Below are 18,975 nucleotides of genomic sequence, written 5' to 3'. Positions count from 1 at the left end.
AGCACGTGCCCAGTAAGCCTAGAGTTCGTGGAAAATTTCAGTACTAAAGACAAAAAATGTCAATACTGGAGGCAGCAAAGTTAAGACAAAATAGTGAGACCCTAGAATGAGCTGTAATAGTTCCAGTAACAACATGTATAAATACCCTGATACTCATATCAATAAGAGATATGAAAAATATTACTCAACAACACTAAATAGATAAATCATTTGTAACTTTAATCCACCTTGTTGATATGCCTTGTTTTTTTCTTCAATAATTGTTCATCTTTTTTGGTTTAAGTAAATTTTTGGTTTTAATCGGTAATCATTAGTTTGTGGGAGAAATATTTAAGAAATATTTTTGGTTCAATAATATTTTCAATATATATAATTACAAATATAATTTTACATACATAATTAGAAAATATGATCAAAATTTTTGGCTGTTTAACGGTTGAACACAGGCATTAAACAAATGTAATGATGCATTAACTCATCATATATCATATATATTATAAAATGTACGGAAGCAAAATGGGAACTTTGAATCCGGATTAACTCTTTGAGTTCCAACACATTTCCTTTTCTTTAAATTATGTTTAAAGTGAGTTTCATTTAAAATTAAATTTTAAATATAGTTTACTTGCCAATAATAATAATAAAAGTTTTCAATAATAATCAACTTTAATCACGTCGTTTTCATTTTTAATTACTGGTATCATGCTTTTATGAAATCACATAATTATTTTTTAAAAATAAATTTTTTACATGGTTTAATATACATATTTTAAAATAAATGGCTTAATTTTTCAAATTTGATAAAATTTATATAAACATTAAAAATTGGGTAATATATGTTAAAAAACATTACCACTTGTTAATTAAACATGTTTACAAATTAACTATTTTTAGTGTACTTTAATTAAATAAAAATGCATTTAAAACTTCATTTAAGTGAAATTTTAAATTTCTTAACGGAAATTTTAAAATTTATTTAATTTTTTTAAATTATTAAATATATTTTAATTTATAAACATAAAATCAACTCGTGCATCGCACGAGATAAAAATAATTAGTATATAATATTAAAGAATATAAGAGAGCATATATGAAAACTTTGAGTTGAGTTCCAAAATGTTCACTTTTTTAGTTATATTAATTACTTCCATATTGCATTTATTTGTATTAAACAATTTTATTTATATTCACTTTTGAATTTATGGTAACTAACATTATATTAATTATTATAGTCTTTGAATTTTGGTTTCCTAATATATCCACTAGAGCAAATGAAATGATTAATTCTCTACTTTATGTAATCCAATTAAAGGAGTAAATGCTATCAACAATTTTTGAATTGATATATACAACCTAGCTCATGAATCACACGAGATAAAAACTAGTTATATATACTAAAAATACATACAAAATAAATACAAACAAATTAGTTTTCAAATTCATTTACCGAGTTCATTCTAGGTATGAAATAATTTTTATAAATTTTTAGATTTTTAGATTTTATATTTTTTAATTTTAAAATAATAATTTAAGAAAATTTGTTATTTTGTAAAATAGTTAAAACATACAATGTCACTAAAAACACATTAGGAATTAAACTAGACAAAATGATGTCTACATTCATTTGAATCTAGATTTCTTTTTGCCCAGATTCATTTTGGATGTGAAATAATTTTTATTATCTTTTTAGACATAATGATAAATTTAGCTCTTAACATAACTATTTTATCATTTTGGCCTAATTTGTTTTTTTTCTCATTTTGGCCCTGAATGTGCAAATTTAGTCAAATTGATTTTTGTGGGACAATACAACTAATCAAGTTGTTAAAATTTTAACATCATTGATGTGTTAGCTTGTGTGGCAATCTACATGCACTTCATTATTAACGTGATTTTTGTTTAAAATTTTATTAACATTTTAAATTTGTTGATTTTTATTCATTTTTAAAATTTTATGAAGTATATTATACACATTGTCTATCACGTGAGTTATCACATCAGTATTGTTAAAATTTTAAAGCTCAATTAGCTTCTCTGTAACACCCCTAACCCCGAACCATCGCCGGAACAAAGTTACGAGGCATTACCATACGTATCAGACAACTTATAAATAATTCACTAATAAAATAACATTCATAGCATAATTTAAATTACTAAATCCCTATATTGAACTATTCAAATCTAAATCTTATATTTAATTGAAATGGGACTCGTTGAAGTATTCCAATTTTATTATTATTATTATTATTATTATTATTATTATTATTATTATTTATTTTATTTCTTTTTATAAATTTCGACAGCATTTTTGCTTATTTTACATAAACCCCCGCAATTAAACCATATTCATTTCAAACATAACCAATTCAACCAATTTATTTCACACATTTATTTTCTATTCTAAATACCTTCTAATCAACTTAATCAATATAATATCAATTTAAAATTATCATTGTACTAATTAAATTGAAATGAATAAACTTTTTCATTAAAATTCTTAAACTTGTAATACTAATATTTTAAACTATTTATATTCAAAACATAATAACATTTATACACATCCTATGTACATGCCACATTACCAAAAGAAAATATACATCACCAAAAGTTTGTCAAGTCGGTCCGGCTTTGGATCTTTGGTTCGAACTTGACTTCTACAACTCAAGACGGAAACAACCGTACGTTGAGTATGCATATACTCAGTGGTATCACTATAATTCAGTTTATAATTAAATACATTAAATCACACACATACTTTTACATTACAATCATCATCACTTAATGAACAATTCAATCTTTTTATTTTATCATTCGATTATATATATATATATATATATCATTCTTATTTCTTTATTTCAATTCTCAACTTTCACATATGCCATATCATTCAAATTTAGTCTTATCAGTAGATTTATTTCATTTGCCCCTATTAACTTGACTCGGACACGGCGGATACACGGATTCCAACCAACACACCAGTACGGCACATAATGCCTCATCGGTCGAAGCCGAAGCGAATAAAGATAAAGAATAAAGAATAAGATAAGAATAAAGATGCGGTACGAGTACCTCATCGAACAAATCCAAAAAGAATAAAGAATAAAGAACAGATAATGATTCGACACACAAAGTGTCGAATCGATAACGAAGAATTGATAACGATAACGATGAGTCGGCACATAAGTGCTCGATCGAAGCCAAGCAAAAACCCGTACTCTTCCATATCCTATGGCATGCCAACTATATCCGACTAGCCCGACTAGTTAATAGGGTATTTAGTTCATTTTCCAATACAATTTCAATTTCGATTCAATATTAATTATGTATTATTATTTCGATCAATTTTCACGGTAATACAATATTTCGTTTTCATCAAAAATTTTACAGTTCAATACAGTATACGTAATATTATTCAGTAATTTTCACAATTCAATTCGATATTCAAAACAATATTCAGTATCCCATAATTCAGTTCAGTATCAATCTCAATTTTTAATACTCAATCACAAATTTATCAGTTCATTAAATACTTACCTTAAGATACTTACCACACATACATATTAAATTAAACACGTATTAGTTATAAAGCTTGAGTTATAGTGATACAAACCAGAATTCTCTTCGGATTTAATCCTCGACGATCTTTCCTTTTCCTTTTTGGGCCGATGCTTCAGGCTCGATATTGGCAATTTAACTTTGAACCTTGAAACCTAAATTTTCCTTTTTTTCTTCTTTCTCCCCTGTTTCTTCTCTGTTTTCGTTTTCATTTCTGTTTCTTTTAACTTATTTGTTTCTTTTATATATAATATAATATAATATAATATAATATAATATAATATACTTAATTATTAAATAAATATATATATATATTTTAATCAATAAAATCTTTGATATTTTTCCACGTTAAACCGCCTCAGCTATAGGAAATGGTTTAATTTCCTCTTAAGTCCTTCTAGTTTTTATTTAATCTATAATTAAACTTTTACCCTTATTCAATTTAATCCTTTTACTAATTACTCTAAATTAAGCTAAATTTACTTAATTAAAACCTAATTAAACACACTACTAGACTCATATATATTTTTAATAATTATTTTTGAACTTATTTCACTAAGACGGAGGCCCGATAACACACTTTTCCGGTGCCCATGGATTTTGGGTCGTTACATTCTCTGTCCAACAAAAAGCAGTTTGACTAAATTTTAAAGGTTGAGGGGCCAAAGTGATAAAAAAGAATTAGAACTAAAGTGACAAAATATATAAATATTAGAGGTTAAAATTATCATTATGCCTTTTTATATATATATATATATAATTATATATTTTAAAGATATTATAAAGTATTCCGTGTGTCATAAAACAAAGTTGTCGAATAGTGTATTATTGATTGCTAATGCTATGTCATCGCATTCTAAGGGATTTTTACTATAATAATATGAAAAAAAAAACAAAATGGGATGTCCTTAAGATTATATACGAAAATGGGTCATTAGAAGTGATGGAGGGTGGTGCATAGGCGGCACCACCCTCAAATCTGACAGATTTACAGTTAAAAAAAAAAAGAATAGGACGAAAAAAATAATAATAAAATATGGGTGGAGGGTACCCCATAGGCGGCACCAGTGGAGGGTACCCCACAGGCGGCACCGCTGACTCCTCTGCACCGACGGGACTCGTCATTGCCACCGACGGGACTGGTCTGAGACATTTATTTTGTTTTATTGTGTTTGGGGACCTTAAAATGGTCCCCAATTTCTTTGTGTGCGTGAGTGAAGAAGAAGAAAGGGGGAAGGAGAAGAGAAAGAGAAGAGAAGAAGAAGAAGAAGAAGAAGAAGAAGAAGAAGAAGAAGAAGAAGAAGAAGAAGAAGAAGAAGAAGAAGAAGAAGAAGGAGGAGGAGGAGGCGGCATTGGTGAGGGAAGAAAAAAGAAAAAGAAAAAGAGAAAGAAAAAGAGAAGGAGAAGAAGAAGAAGAGGGAGGGAAGGAAAAAAAGGTAATATTTTTTTAAGGAAATAATTTTTAATTGTTAATTTAAGGAAATAAATGATTTATATTAATTGTTAATGTTATTATTATTGATTGATTTTGATTTAATTTTTAAATTTAATTTTTGCAAGGTATATTTTGGATAAAAGAGATATTAAGGTATGTTTGTATTTATTTTAATTTTTATATATATTCATAATTTATTTTTAATTTTATTGAATTAAAAAATCCTATCTATGTTATGTACAAAAAATATTTTATTATTATTTTATTTAATTTATTTGGTAAGTGTGTTTTAGGTTAATTAGATATATTTTTATTAATTTTATTTGGCATGTTATATTTTGATTTTTTTATTTTTATGTGATGAGTTTTTTACAAAAATAGTATAAAAATATTAAAAGGATAGCTTAATAGTATATTTTAAAAATATATTTTAAAAATCTGAAAATAAAATAAAAAGGCCAAAATCAGAGTTTTTTACTAAATTAATATAAATATACTAAAATAATACATATGAAACGTTATGTACTAAAATAATAAAAAATAAAATATGAAATAATATATTTTGAAAAATAAAATTTGAAAATAAAATAAAAAACAAACGGCCAAAATCAGAATTTTTACTAAATTAATATAAAAAACTAAAATAATACATTTGAAACATTATGTACAAAAATAATATAAAAAATAAAATACAAAAATAGTATATTTTAAAATAAAAATCCGAAAACAAAATAAATAAAAGGCCAAAACCACAGATTTTACTAAATTAATATAAAAAACTAAAATAATACATGAAACATTATGTACTAAAATAATATAAAAACAAAATACGAAAATAATATATCTTAAAAATAAAATTTGAAAATAAAATAAAAAGACCAAAATCAGAGTTTTTTCTAAATTAATATAAAAAACTAAAATAATACATTTCAAACATTATGTACTAAAATAATATAAAAAATAAAATACGAAAATAGTATATTTTAAAAATAAAATCCGAAAAAAAATAAATAAAACGGCCAAAATCACAGATTTTTACTAAATTAATATAAAAAAACTAAAATAATACATGAAACATTATGTACAAAAATAATATAAAAATAAAATAAGAAAATAGTATATTTTGAAAAATAAAATCCGAAAATAAAAAATAAAAGTGCCAAAATCAGAGTTTTTTTCTATATTAATATAAAAAACTAAAATAATACATTTTAAACATTATGTACTAAAATAATATAAAAACATAAAATTCGAAAATAGTATATTTTAAAAAATAAAATCCGAAAATAAAATAAAAATAAACGGTTAAAATCGAGTTTTTATTAAATTAATATAAAAACTAAAATAATACATTTGGAACATTATATACTAAAATAATATAAAAATAAAATATGAAAATAGTTTATTTTAAAAAGTAAAATCCGAGAATAAAATAAAAAACAAACGGTCAAAATCGAGTTTTTATTAAATTAATATAAAAGAAACAAAAATAGTACATTTGAAACATTATGTACTAAAATAATATAAAAATAAAATACAAAAATAATATATTTTAAAAATAAAATCCAAAATAAAATAAATACTAAAATATATTGAACTACATGCCGGTATATTATATATATTATAATTTAAACTAAAATATTTTACTTATTATCATTTTAAAATAATAATAAAAATATTTGTATTTGAATTGAGTATATTTATTTTTTTAATGTAGTATGACAAAAAATATGTCTTTGAAAACGGTTTGGTATTTTTTTGTAATTAAAAGCAATATATAAAATTTAGTTATTTTGACAATTATTTAAAATCCATCAAACATTGAAATTAATAACCAAATTTATTTGAAATTGCAGGTATGGCAATGGCTTCATTGATTAAGGAAGATCCTCACATAGTTGACACAGTTAATAAAACGGTAATATATTGTTATTTGTTACTCACAGGTTCCATTTAAAAAGATTTATGTAATTTACGCAAATAAATTATGTTATTATAACTTATTTCTGCAATTTAACATTGTCAGGAATCGTATCGCGTATTAAGGGGCCGGGTGAATGGTTTAGGATATTCCCCGGATGCACGACTGATGTCGTACTTGGAGCTAGCTGGATTCGGGTCAGCAGCATTGATCCGGACGTTTGATTTGCGGTATGATTTAATATCCACATTGGTTGATCGTTAGCGCCCGGGGACCCATACTTTTCATTTGTAGTGTGGGGAGTGCACTGTTACTCTGGAGGATGTTGCACTGCAACTTGGGCTCCCAATTGACGGAGCCCTGAATAAAGCGTAAGTCGTTAATGAATGGCCATTGCACTTTGTTATAGCCTCCTAGGAGCCTCGCCCGGCGATGATGAGTCCAATTTATCGGGTTTGAAATTTACATGGTTGAAATCAAATTTTCAGCATTTACCAGATAATGCCACTGAAGATGAGTTGATGTGCGCAGCTCGAGCGTACATTATGCATATTATAGAGGGTGTATTGATGCCCAATGCGAACAACAACAGGGTTCATATAATGTATTTACCTCTATTAACTGATTTGCATAATGTTCGCTCGTATAGCTGCGGCTCCGCAGTTCTGGCTATGTTGTATCGTGAGCTTTGTCAGACGACAAAGCCTCATGCTGTAGACATAGGCGAATGCCTTATATTGTTGCAGTCATGGGCTCTTTATCGGATGTCATTCTTAGCATCGGTTAGTCACCAGCCATACGTATATCCACTAGTTAACAGGTGATAAAATTTAACTTGTTATTAATTGATAGTTTCTTTATAATGATACTATTCTAACGATACTATATTTATTTGAAATTTGTTTTCGTAGATGGAGTATTTATCCGAGTATCGGGAGGTCGTACACTGTCCCGATATATCGTTTGTTGATTGAGCAACATGCCGGAGAAGGGGTAAGCTATTCTAATATTCGCGACATGTAATTACTTTATATATCTTACTCAAACCGTGTGAAATTTTAACCATGGTATTAACCGTGAAGTTTATTTGGATGCCATATCGTAGACCAGAAATTGTGGCCGTTATACCATCTTCTGCCTATATTCATTCTCAATTGTGGTGCACTAACGCACTAATTATCAGTTTCAATGTAGTCGAGTGGTACAATGGGGATCGAGTATTACGACAGTTTGGTTGCATCCAGTATATCCCAGATTCGCCAAAGGAGGTGGGGAAGGTTCATGGCATCAACAAGAGAGGGAAACATGGAATGCATTGGGGGGTTGTGCACCAGAGATATATTGCGGTCCAGAACATCCGATGGAAAATTCTTTTTTCTGGCTGTAATTGGTCATCTAGCCCGTAATAAGGTTGTGTCTGTAACTTAATGATAGTCCCAGGTATGTACTCCCGCATAGCGGCTATCCATCCCTATAACTCGTTATACGATACATCAAAATCCCCATACAATTGCTCCATTGCCAATTGTTTAGCTATCCACGCCTTTCGATATGATACTCGATACTGAAACCGTGTCTGCATTTCGGCAATTAGTACTGAAACTTTAATGGTCGGCATGTCCTTCACCATTGGCATGATAAACGTACAGATAGTTTTAGAATCAAGTTTTCCATGGTTTTCAGTCATATGTATTGATGTGCACGTGTGAGGCCCAACAAATTTACGTATCTCCTACATCTGCAATTTTTGAATAAATGCAGCTCGTACACGCCAATTACAGCCTTCCGCTGACTTCCAACACTCTCCAATATATAATGTCGGTTTAGACACTGCAACTTTGTAATCCACTGATATATTCATGCTATACCGCTTAATAGCAAATACACACTCTTCTTTGCTTTCAAATCTCTGGCCTACCAATAACTCCTCATGATCAGAATTTACGGCCACCCGATGAGCAGGAAGTATTTCAGGTTACTTTGGGAACTCAGCTTCATGCGCCACGTCGGGGTCTATGAGCGACATTTGTATTGTGTATCACAATACGTTGCATCTGGTTCCCCACTGAAGACGCGTTAATGTTTCCATCGTCATTCGCATCTTCATCGTCTATATCATCGGGGACATCGTCCACATCGGGATCACTATCACTATCGACCTCTTCATCACAATGATCACTATTATCGTATCCATCATCACCAACCACGTCAATATCGGGTGTAACATTAAGATCGATATCGATCCCATGTATAGTCGATTCACTATCAACGACGATATTGGAGCCACCACGCACGGTTCTTCAGTTGCATGTTCTTCACCATATGCAGTGAGATCTTCATTCTGCTCTATACCGGCTAACTCAGTAAATAAGTGAATCGGTGAATTTTTGTCACTCCCATTCCCACAGTAAAGAGCTATCATTGTTTCCACGTCTTCGTCGTCTACAAGTTCCATTTCGGTGAATTTGATAGGATCTGTCGAAACTGGAAACTTGTAGAAAAGTTTTGAGATCCTTCTCCCACAACGTCTAACAATTTTTGCGTTAATTCTTCCCTTCATATCATCCAATGAGACATTTCTATTAAATCTCATTGCTATTTGTTATCGACATTCAAATATGCATCTAACGGTTGTTGTTAAGATGATTCCATCGAAATAAACGCATACGAGAAACTGATTATCCATCTTTAATACTCAATCTGTTAAAAAAATAAACAAAATTTCTCAAAACAATTTCGAACAATAAATAAATTACTTAAATACAAAATTAATTAATCAATATGCAATTTTTTTCATTCATAAGCCCATAGTTTTTCAGTTCTAATTTTGTACATGAACAACATTTATTTTTACATTTAACCACTTATATTGAGTTCTACATTTTCTTCCATCTCCGATCCCGTATCTTCATCTGGGAAATTCTCTACAATCCAATTTAGAAATTCTTGATTCTCTTCATATTCATCTTCTACAATCCAATTTGGAAATTCCTCGGGATCTTCTGCCTCTTCAATCTTTATAACTGGTATTGAATATATAAGTTCTCTTGGTAATTTCCTAACAACTAATTTATCCATCCATGGTTTGTCAAACACATTTTGCTTCCCAATTAACTTTCGTGAACCTATACTTTGTCTCGCTATTTTCCTTGCTCCATAAGATATTATAAACTTCGCGAAGTTTATAACTAGATTCCAATAGGTTCGTGGTACCGATGTCTTCCAAAGTTCGCCTAAAATGATTTGATGCTCTGTTCTATTAATGTCCCTCTAAGGGTTAGGTATTGCACTTTATTGTTTCTAATCATTTCATGACCCATCCACAACACTTTTGCATCTTTTGATTTACGGTAATAAGGTGTTGAACAATGTCTTCTTCGGTTTCATTCGTAATCTTGGACTTCTCTCATCATCTTATCAACTTTCTCCTTTGTGCTAAACTTATTATCTCATCGAGCAATACCAAATATGTTGCCATTTCTAACAATATGTATAACAAAAATATTTTTAGTTGTTATCACTAATTAACAATTACTTTATAATAGTTTTACTAACATAAAACTTTCAAATATATTTAAAAATTTAAAACATAAAATTCACAATAAACACATAATTAATCTAAACACAAAACTTACTAACATTTCACAATAAACAAAATAAATTTTAAAACAAAACATAAAAGTAACACTAAACAAACTATATAATACTAACAAAATAATTTTTTCGATCATAATCTATTTTATTTAAAAAAATAACAACAACAAAATTACCTTCTCTTTTCTTTCTTCTTCTCCTTTCTTTCTTTCTATCTTCTTCTTCTGTAAATTTTTTTTTCCAATCTGGTTGTCGAATGGAGGGGGTAGGGTGAATATATACTAAAGGGGGTCAAGGCTGTGAGAAAGGCACCACTGGTGCCGCCTGTGGGGTACCCTCCACTGGTGCCGCCTGTGGGGTACCCTCCACTGGTGCCGCCTTTGGGGTACCCTCTACCCTTATTTTATTATTTTTTTCGTCCTATTCTTTTTTTTTTAACTGTAAATCTGTCAAATTTGAGGGTGGTGCCGCCTATGCACCACCCTCCATCACTTCCAATAACCCATTTTCGTATATAATCTTAAAGACATCCCATTTTAGTTTTTTTTTTCATATTATTATAGTAAAAATCCCGCATTCTAACATCATTAAAATGTGTGGCGAAATCCAAAGTTAAATATCAATTAAATCTAAAAATAGAATTTTAAATATCAGCTAAATTTAGGGGACAAAGTGTACAATATTTCTTGATTTCATAATTTGTAATATCAACTTCGGTAAATTTGGGGGGCCCTGGTACTGTGAGTTGTCACCTATTAAGCAGGTAGTGAAAGCAGAATGCAAACAAACCACCCTATCTTTCCAAGTTGGCATTGTGGGGTTAAATAGGGAGACAATTTTGCAAAGGCTGCACCTCACCTCAGCACAACCACAATCGGTAGTGCTCCACCTCCCGCTTAATAACAACATTAATAAACGGCTTTCCATAACACACAAACCTGTAGTAGCCTTCGTTTTTATTCTCTCATCATAACTCTGATAACTAATTTCAAACACATTCACAGAATAAAGTTTAATAAACAATAAAATTGTTATAGGATAAAGAGATTAGCCCTTTTTCTTATTTACACAAAAAAAAAAAATTAAAATTACCTACACTTTTTACTTAAAATAGAAGTCATCTTTATAAAAAAAATATTTTTTTTATAAATAAAATTGCCTAAAAAATCACCTGTGGATGTGTTAACTTTTAGCATTCGTAATGGGATTGGAGCAGTCTCTATTATGATGTTTGATAATAGTATTTAGGTAATGAAACCCAAACATGCAGGGTTTGGCTTACATTGAAGGAAAACTAGATTGATCCAATGATTTGGCATATAAGCATGCAGCTTGTTATATACAAAGACCACATAGGAGAGTATTAGTTAGTCCGGTGTTAATATCTATATGGAATAAAGGGTGTTTTCAAAACGAAGCTTGTGGGAGAGTATTAGTAGTTGAAGAAAAATGGATAAATGAAGAGTTGGAACGTGTTCTTACTGATTTCCTGGTCATGCTCAACCCAAAGTTGGCTAATTTCCAGAGTTTTGATTGCTTCACTTCTCTATGTTTGAAAAGTTCATCTTCATATGACATCATCAGAAATGCAATTGTTCCCCGTGATGATTGGAGGACTACCTTTTCAAAGAATTCCCATTAATTCCATTTTTTTTAATTTCGTGATTATTATGCTTAGCACTACGACAAATTACATACTTTCACCATATTTGAAGTTGCCAAATCTAAAAACCAGCATTAGCAGAAGCGAAAAAACGCAAAAATTTGCTCCCCATTATCTTTTTGGTCTGAAACATTTATTTCCTCCCAAATATGGGAAATAGTAGCAAAAGATATAGAAGCAAGGGGCTTAAGCAGCTGATTAATTAATGCTTACAATACTATGATAGAAATAACTTTGAAAACCGACATTCCTAACGTGGATAGGATTGGAGGAGAAACTGAAAGAAAGAATAATGCACATCTGTCATAAAACTAATACAGAAAAATTAGTTTGGGCAACAGCAGGTGGAGAGAGAGAGAGAGAGAGAGAGAGAGAGAGGATGTCTAAAATAAAGAATGTCTAGGGAAACTAAAACAAAAATACAAATAAAAGGAAAGCCAGATGTCGCAGTCATTGCAAATAATATTATTCATTGTTTAACCATTGACACAGTCACCAGCACAGCACAGCACGGTACGGGTAGACTCGTCTCTGGCTGCGACTTCAAAACAAACCCCAAACACCATGCCTGGAAAAGAAGTGGAAGAAGAATCACAGCTTGAACCACTAATCCATTTGTCTAAAACTCCTCCTTTTAACCCCCAAACCAACCATACTAAAGAAGAAAAGACAAATGTGGGTTTATGGAAAGCCAGTTTGGGATCGATCCAAGTGAAGAAGTTGCTCGTTACATTTAGGGCAATCTTCAACTTGCTTGGGGACCATGAAATACATAAGACAGCTCTTGCAACCAGCTACAACCAAAACATTATCTTTCTCTTTCTCTTTCTCTACTCCTTGGTGGTTGCTGCTGCTGCTGTTGTTATTATAATGCCCTCTCTCTCTTGAAGAAGAAGGTGATGACTCCGATGATAGTTCTTCACTGTCATACAAACTATCATCGTTTTCTTCTTCTTCTTCTTCCTCTTCCGAGTAATAATCTCCACTATACTCAGCTGCTGTCCTTGGATCCACACTTGCTTTCATCCCGTTCCTCCAGTTTATGTAGTAAATCTCCCCTGTCTGCCAATTACCCCCCATCAAACAGTAACACTATTGCATCAGTAAACTAGACCCAAGTGCACGACCCTTTCATGTTTTAGGCTTGTTAAAACTACCCGCGTACCTAAACTCTACCATTCCCAATCACACCAACTAGGATGACTGCTATACCACGATATGTATTTACATATATTAAACAAAGAAATCACATATTCGCATGAATTTTTCGAAATTTACAACCAATACCCCCAAGCCTGCTTAAATCTTTCTTTTTATATTTAAGATATTAATAATAAAAAAAACCCGGAAAGACAGTGCTAGTTTGATGCTTTTGAATCAAAATAGATGGAACTTATCTGGGCTCTAAACCAACCAGGGATTAACTGTAAACTGAAAGAGATGAAGGAAATGCCAAAATAGAAAAGCGGAAGAAAGGCTTTTTTTTATTTTAAATTTTGTATATTTAGGGTTATGGTCTGAAACCCTAGGCTTAGCATGCGTGTGGGAGAAAGGGAGACCAACAGCGAAGCAAGCAATAAATACAAAGAACAGGGAAGAAAAAGCCATTAAAGAACAAAAACCAAAAATACACAACAAAGGAAAGACCAAGATCTGCCATGAGTTTCGCATTAATTGCGTCTGAAACACGAAAGGGACTATAAACTGTTGTAACCATTTCACAAGACGGATAGAAGTAAAAAATACATATAGTAACAAGAGAAAAAAAAGAACGAACCTTGAGATCAAGGCATTGTTCCCAATGGTAAGGAAGAGAGAGATGAGAGTTGAGCTCCAAGCTAGTGTCAGAAACGGTGTTTGGAAGGTTGTTGTTGTCACCTGATGTGGAAGACCTCCCTATTATCCCTTCTTCAGCCCCACCTTCGTTGCTTCTTTCATGGTTCAAAGAAAAGTTCTGTAAGGACCTCTCCAATGATTCTGTGATCGTTGCCATGTTTGGTGCTCTCATAGATAACCCAATTTAATGAAACGATTACCAATTCAAATAAGTGCAGAAAAACAAAAAGGAAATAAAGAGATTAGGGCTGTGGGAGCTTAAAAGGGATTCGAAATGGAGAAGCATAAAACCAAGGGAGGGGCCGGGAAGGGGAAAGAAGGCGTTTTAGCGAGTGTTAGAGAGATGATATACTTAATAAGAAATTGTTTTTGGGTGGGTAAAACTAGAAACACAAAAGCCTCACGCTCCCCCCTCCGTAAATTAATGCGCGTGGATGTTTAGCGAATAACCCTGGGTTGGCCCACATCTGTCACCACCAGGGAATCACTGCGGCTTGCATTTTGTCTCTCACGTCTATGTATTGGCATGTAACAGCTCACATACGCAGTGGAGACGCGTGATGGAAAAGAGGAATGCTCCTCCTCCACTGATTACGAAAATTTAGTGACTTTGGGGTTGTTTTTAGGGTTTGAGAAGATCGTTGGTGAGGATGAAGCTTTAAATTGAGATTGGGTGGAATGTTAGATCCAAAAGAAAAGAGATTGGGTGGAATTCCGCTGTTCCTCACTCGCTTTTTGGACGCGCAATGTCCTTTCTGCTCTTCACTACTTCAGCTTCAAACAACCTCTAAAATTAGAATTTCCCTCAAGTAATATATACTTGAACTGAATTACACCCTTGGTTTTTTGGTGCTTATTTTTATTTATTTACTAAATTGAATCAAAATGATAGGTTTTAACTTTAAGTAGTAAAGTGAAAACAAATTTAATTTGAAAGGCCTTATATTTTATCTATCTTGGTGGGGCTCTTAGTTTAGGATAATTATATTGATGAGAAATGGTTATGAAGTTGAGTCATCTAATTATCTATTTCTAGTTTCAAGTTTAAGGTTACACCAATTTTGTAAATTTCACAACACATTTTTAATATTTTTGTTATCCTAACATTCACCAAAAGTCAAACCATTTTAAAAAGTCAAATGCCCCACTTTCTAAATTTCTTAGATAATAAATGGAACATGTGACTCCAAATTAGGTGACATTTCATAAATTAGAAATAATAAAATAGTTTTTTTTTCTGAAAAAATATTAAAATGGTTAAAGTATATTGTAAAACTGTTGGTAGATTAATTATATTATTTGATTGTATAGACTTTATAAAAGAGTGTTTAGTAATATATCATTTTGGATCGTTAGGATAAAATAAAATACTAATTAATTATGTGTTCGGATAAATAACAGACAGATCTTGGGTAGCTAATTATTTTAATATTAGTAATAGGATTATTAAAATGTAAGATTATTTAATTTTTATGTTATATAATACTTAAAATTCTAATAAACCATGATAATTATTGTTTTTATTATAATTTATATAATTATGATAGTTTATGAAATCATAGTGGTGATTTTGTTGATAAGAAAAAAGAAAAGCAGATAGATATTTTGTTTGGAAGGGGAACTTGACTTTTGTTGTTGTTTTTATATAAAGGAAAGGAGCAGATTGGGCACGTATTACTGTAGAGTAAACTTCACGAGATGGAAATGGGTGTCGAGTGGTGTGTTGGAATAGGAATAATAGTTGTAGAAGTAGAGAGTAGAGAGTAGAGAGTAGAGAGAGGACAGGCTCACTTATCTATCCTAATTTCTCTGATGCGGAATCTCTTCAGTCCCTCCCTGACAACCCCCCCCCCCCCCCCTCTCTCTCTCTCTCCACTGCACTAATATTCTCTTTTCTTCTGTCTTTCCCACTTATGGTTCTTGGGATTTACTTTCACTTCTTTTCTACTTTCCTTTTTTTAGTTTAAATATACTCCTTTAAAATTTAAAATTCAATTTATATTATTTACTTTTTATTCTATTTAAATAAAATAAAATATTTATATTTTTAAATAAAAATGATAATTCTTATGTTTTTATTTGAAATGCGAAAGATTAATAATTTTTTTAAATTATTATATATCTTTAAAGGGTAAGGATTAAATTGATAGAACTTATTTTACTTAAAGATCATTAGCTTTTAACAAAGGGATGAATTTTTAAATAAAAGAAATATAAAGACTCAATAGCGTAATATTTAAAATTTGTGGCACTAGTTGTATGCTGGTGGTGGGAGGAGTAGTTTGTTTAATTATAATAAAAAAATGGTTTTGTCCATTTCCCAATTCATTCCCCGGCCTGCACTTGCGGTCTCCCAATGCAATTGCCTTCTATTCTTTACTATTTTCTCTCTCTTTCACATGGGCCTAAACTAAGTTCAAATCGCCAGTTATTGGGTTGATTTGCTCCGGTTTGGGCCCATTCACCATCAAAACATCCGTTCTATGTTTTACCAAATTTTGAAATTTATTACCTCTACAGTTTTATTTAATATTTAATCCGCTTGAAATTCTTTTATTCACATTACTCTCCCAATTTAGATTCTATCAAAAATTTAGTCTTTTGTTTTTTGTTTTTAACATCAATAAAAGATGATGAGAATGCCTTAAAGTTTTAAAATTATATAAAATATAAAAATTATTTAAAAATATTTGTTTTGAATGAATCTGAGTCCCATACCATTTGAATCTAGACATCAAGTTGTCCAGGTTCATTTTGAACGTGATTTTTAATTTTTTTATAATTTCAAAATAACTTCACAATCTTTAGATTTTTTAAAATTGATGCATTTTTTAGGTTCATTTTAAACATATATTTTATAAATTTCATAATTTTTTGAAAAATTTAAAAACACACCTACAAAATGAACATAAAAATGAACTTTGGACTATGCATTCATCAAAATTCAAAAGAGGAAAAATAAAGTTGAAAATTTCTTTTGAAATTATTATCTTCTGAAATTATAAAATATATAGTTATTATATTCAAAATAAATTTAGACAATTATATGTTTAGATTTAATTGAATTTAGATGTTGATTATCTAGATTCATTTTGGACATATAATTTTAATATATATTTAAAAATGAGGTGATGATGTGATACTTAGTTTAATTTTTTAAATAAAAGTAAAAATTAAATTAATAAAAATTAGTAAATTCATTAACAATGTTAATCTAATTATTATCACCATCAACTTTTTCTGGTAGTGAAGATGATGCCGCATTTTAAACTTTGTCCGTAAAAGTTAAAAAAGCCCATGGTCAATTATATGCCCAAAACATTTGTTTGAAAAGAAATAATCTTAGCTTCAACAACCCACTCTAAATTCAATTTGGGAATTAATCCCCCAACACAAGGCTTCGAGATGTGTTAAATAATGGTGATTGAAAATGTTTTGATTTATATCATTATTTTTTGCTTAAATTATTTCAGAGTAACATGTGACACCATATATTTAGATTTAACGATTGGATTGAGCGTGGTATGTCATATTTAGTGTATATATTATTTTCAATATATATATAAATTTAAGATAAATTACAACATTAGCCACTAAATTATGAGTAAATTTTATTTTGGCCATTTAATTAAAAAAGTTACAAATTGATTTTTGTCACCATCTATTAAGTGACACCTTTTAATTGATATAATTGTAATTTTAGTCCTCAATTTTTTTTATATTTTTATCAATTTGATCCTAATTATATATAAAATGATAAAATTTGAAATTATTTGTAAAAGAATTTTAAAATTAAAATGAAAGTAAATAAAAATTTCAAAAATAGATAACGTGAAAAAATGAGGGAAATTGTTCCCTCCAAATTGTAGTGACTAATGATGTTCTTTAGAGTTTTGGGTTAACCTTAGGCTTAGGACTTGCAAGCTTCAGTCATCCTTTTAGGGTTTCCCTCTACCAACAAAACCTTGGGTAATGACATTATAGGAGTTCGCAGAGTCCGTGTTGACCATCCACACAGACCCCTTGCATTCCTAAGGTTTCTTGCCACTTTAAGTCCTTTAAACAATATCCTGAATATTCATGACACCTTCCCTTCAAAGAGTCCAAGGAGCCTGCAAGCCCTACAAAGTTCCTTTGTAGCCCCTTCGATGTGCAGCTTGTTGGCCCTTCAAGTTTTCCTTAGATCCATCTTGAACTAACCCTAGAGTTACATACCTATAGGACCAAAAGGAGTGTAGAAGCCACCATAAAGTCCTCTTAGTGTCCCTTTAGTTCCTCAACTCAGGCTGCACGCGCCAAGGTAATATCATTTCTCTATCTTCATTGGCAATAACATCATTTGTCGCCTCTTTCATCTACGAATTTGGGCATTACTTGCACTTGAGTCTGGACACTCTACCCATTGTTGTTCGAGAACATCTCCATCCGCAACACATGGAATCTCAATGGAGTTTGGGTGTATTCCAATCCATTTCGGCTAATATTTTTAATTTTTTAAAATTATTAAAACTTGAATTTAACAATTATTTTCGTTTAAATTTTTTTTATTTTCAAGTTAAAATCAAATCTAAGCAACTGTATGAGTTTTTTTTTAACCTAAGTTAATTCTTTAACTTTAAATTATATTTATATTGAGACTAAACTCTAGTATTTTCAGAAAAAGTATTAGGAATTAACTTAAAAAAAAATCAAAACTGTAATACAAGAATAATTGCTAATTTTAAATTAAGAAAAGATTAAACCAATTGTAGAATTCAGATCCAAAAATATTTAAACCTTAATGTTAATATATTTACTTTTTTATGTGATAATTACGTCCATTGTTTGACATGTCACTAAGCAGTCAGGTTCAACAATCTTCAACTCTAATTTGTAAAGTACCAAAAGAAAAGAATCTACTTTTCATTTTATTTTTTAATTTTAAAATTACATTTGTTAAATAAAAATAATTAAAAAAAGAATATACAAACA

At 30.2% G+C, this 18,975-nt stretch overlaps 1 protein-coding gene across 1 annotated transcript; it reads right to left on the bottom strand.

The window, feature by feature from the left end:
* Window positions 1-12,268: 12,268 nt before the first annotated feature.
* LOC108476821 (protein CURLY FLAG LEAF 1) lies at window positions 12,269-14,832 on the bottom strand. Its single transcript, XM_017779173.2, has 2 exons — window positions 13,946-14,832; window positions 12,269-13,230 (listed from the first exon to the last, which is right to left on the bottom strand). Exons 1-2 carry the CDS (start codon window positions 14,174-14,176, stop codon window positions 12,850-12,852), a joined length of 612 nt encoding a protein of 203 aa, XP_017634662.1. The 5' UTR covers window positions 14,177-14,832; the 3' UTR covers window positions 12,269-12,849.
* Window positions 14,833-18,975: the final 4,143 nt, after the last annotated feature.

Source organism: Gossypium arboreum, chromosome 12, assembly GCF_025698485.1.
Source record: "Gossypium arboreum isolate Shixiya-1 chromosome 12, ASM2569848v2, whole genome shotgun sequence".
NCBI lineage: Eukaryota > Viridiplantae > Streptophyta > Magnoliopsida > Malvales > Malvaceae > Gossypium > Gossypium arboreum.
Note: the sequence above shows the minus strand (reverse complement) of the source record. Positions and strands in the feature narration are given on the sequence as shown.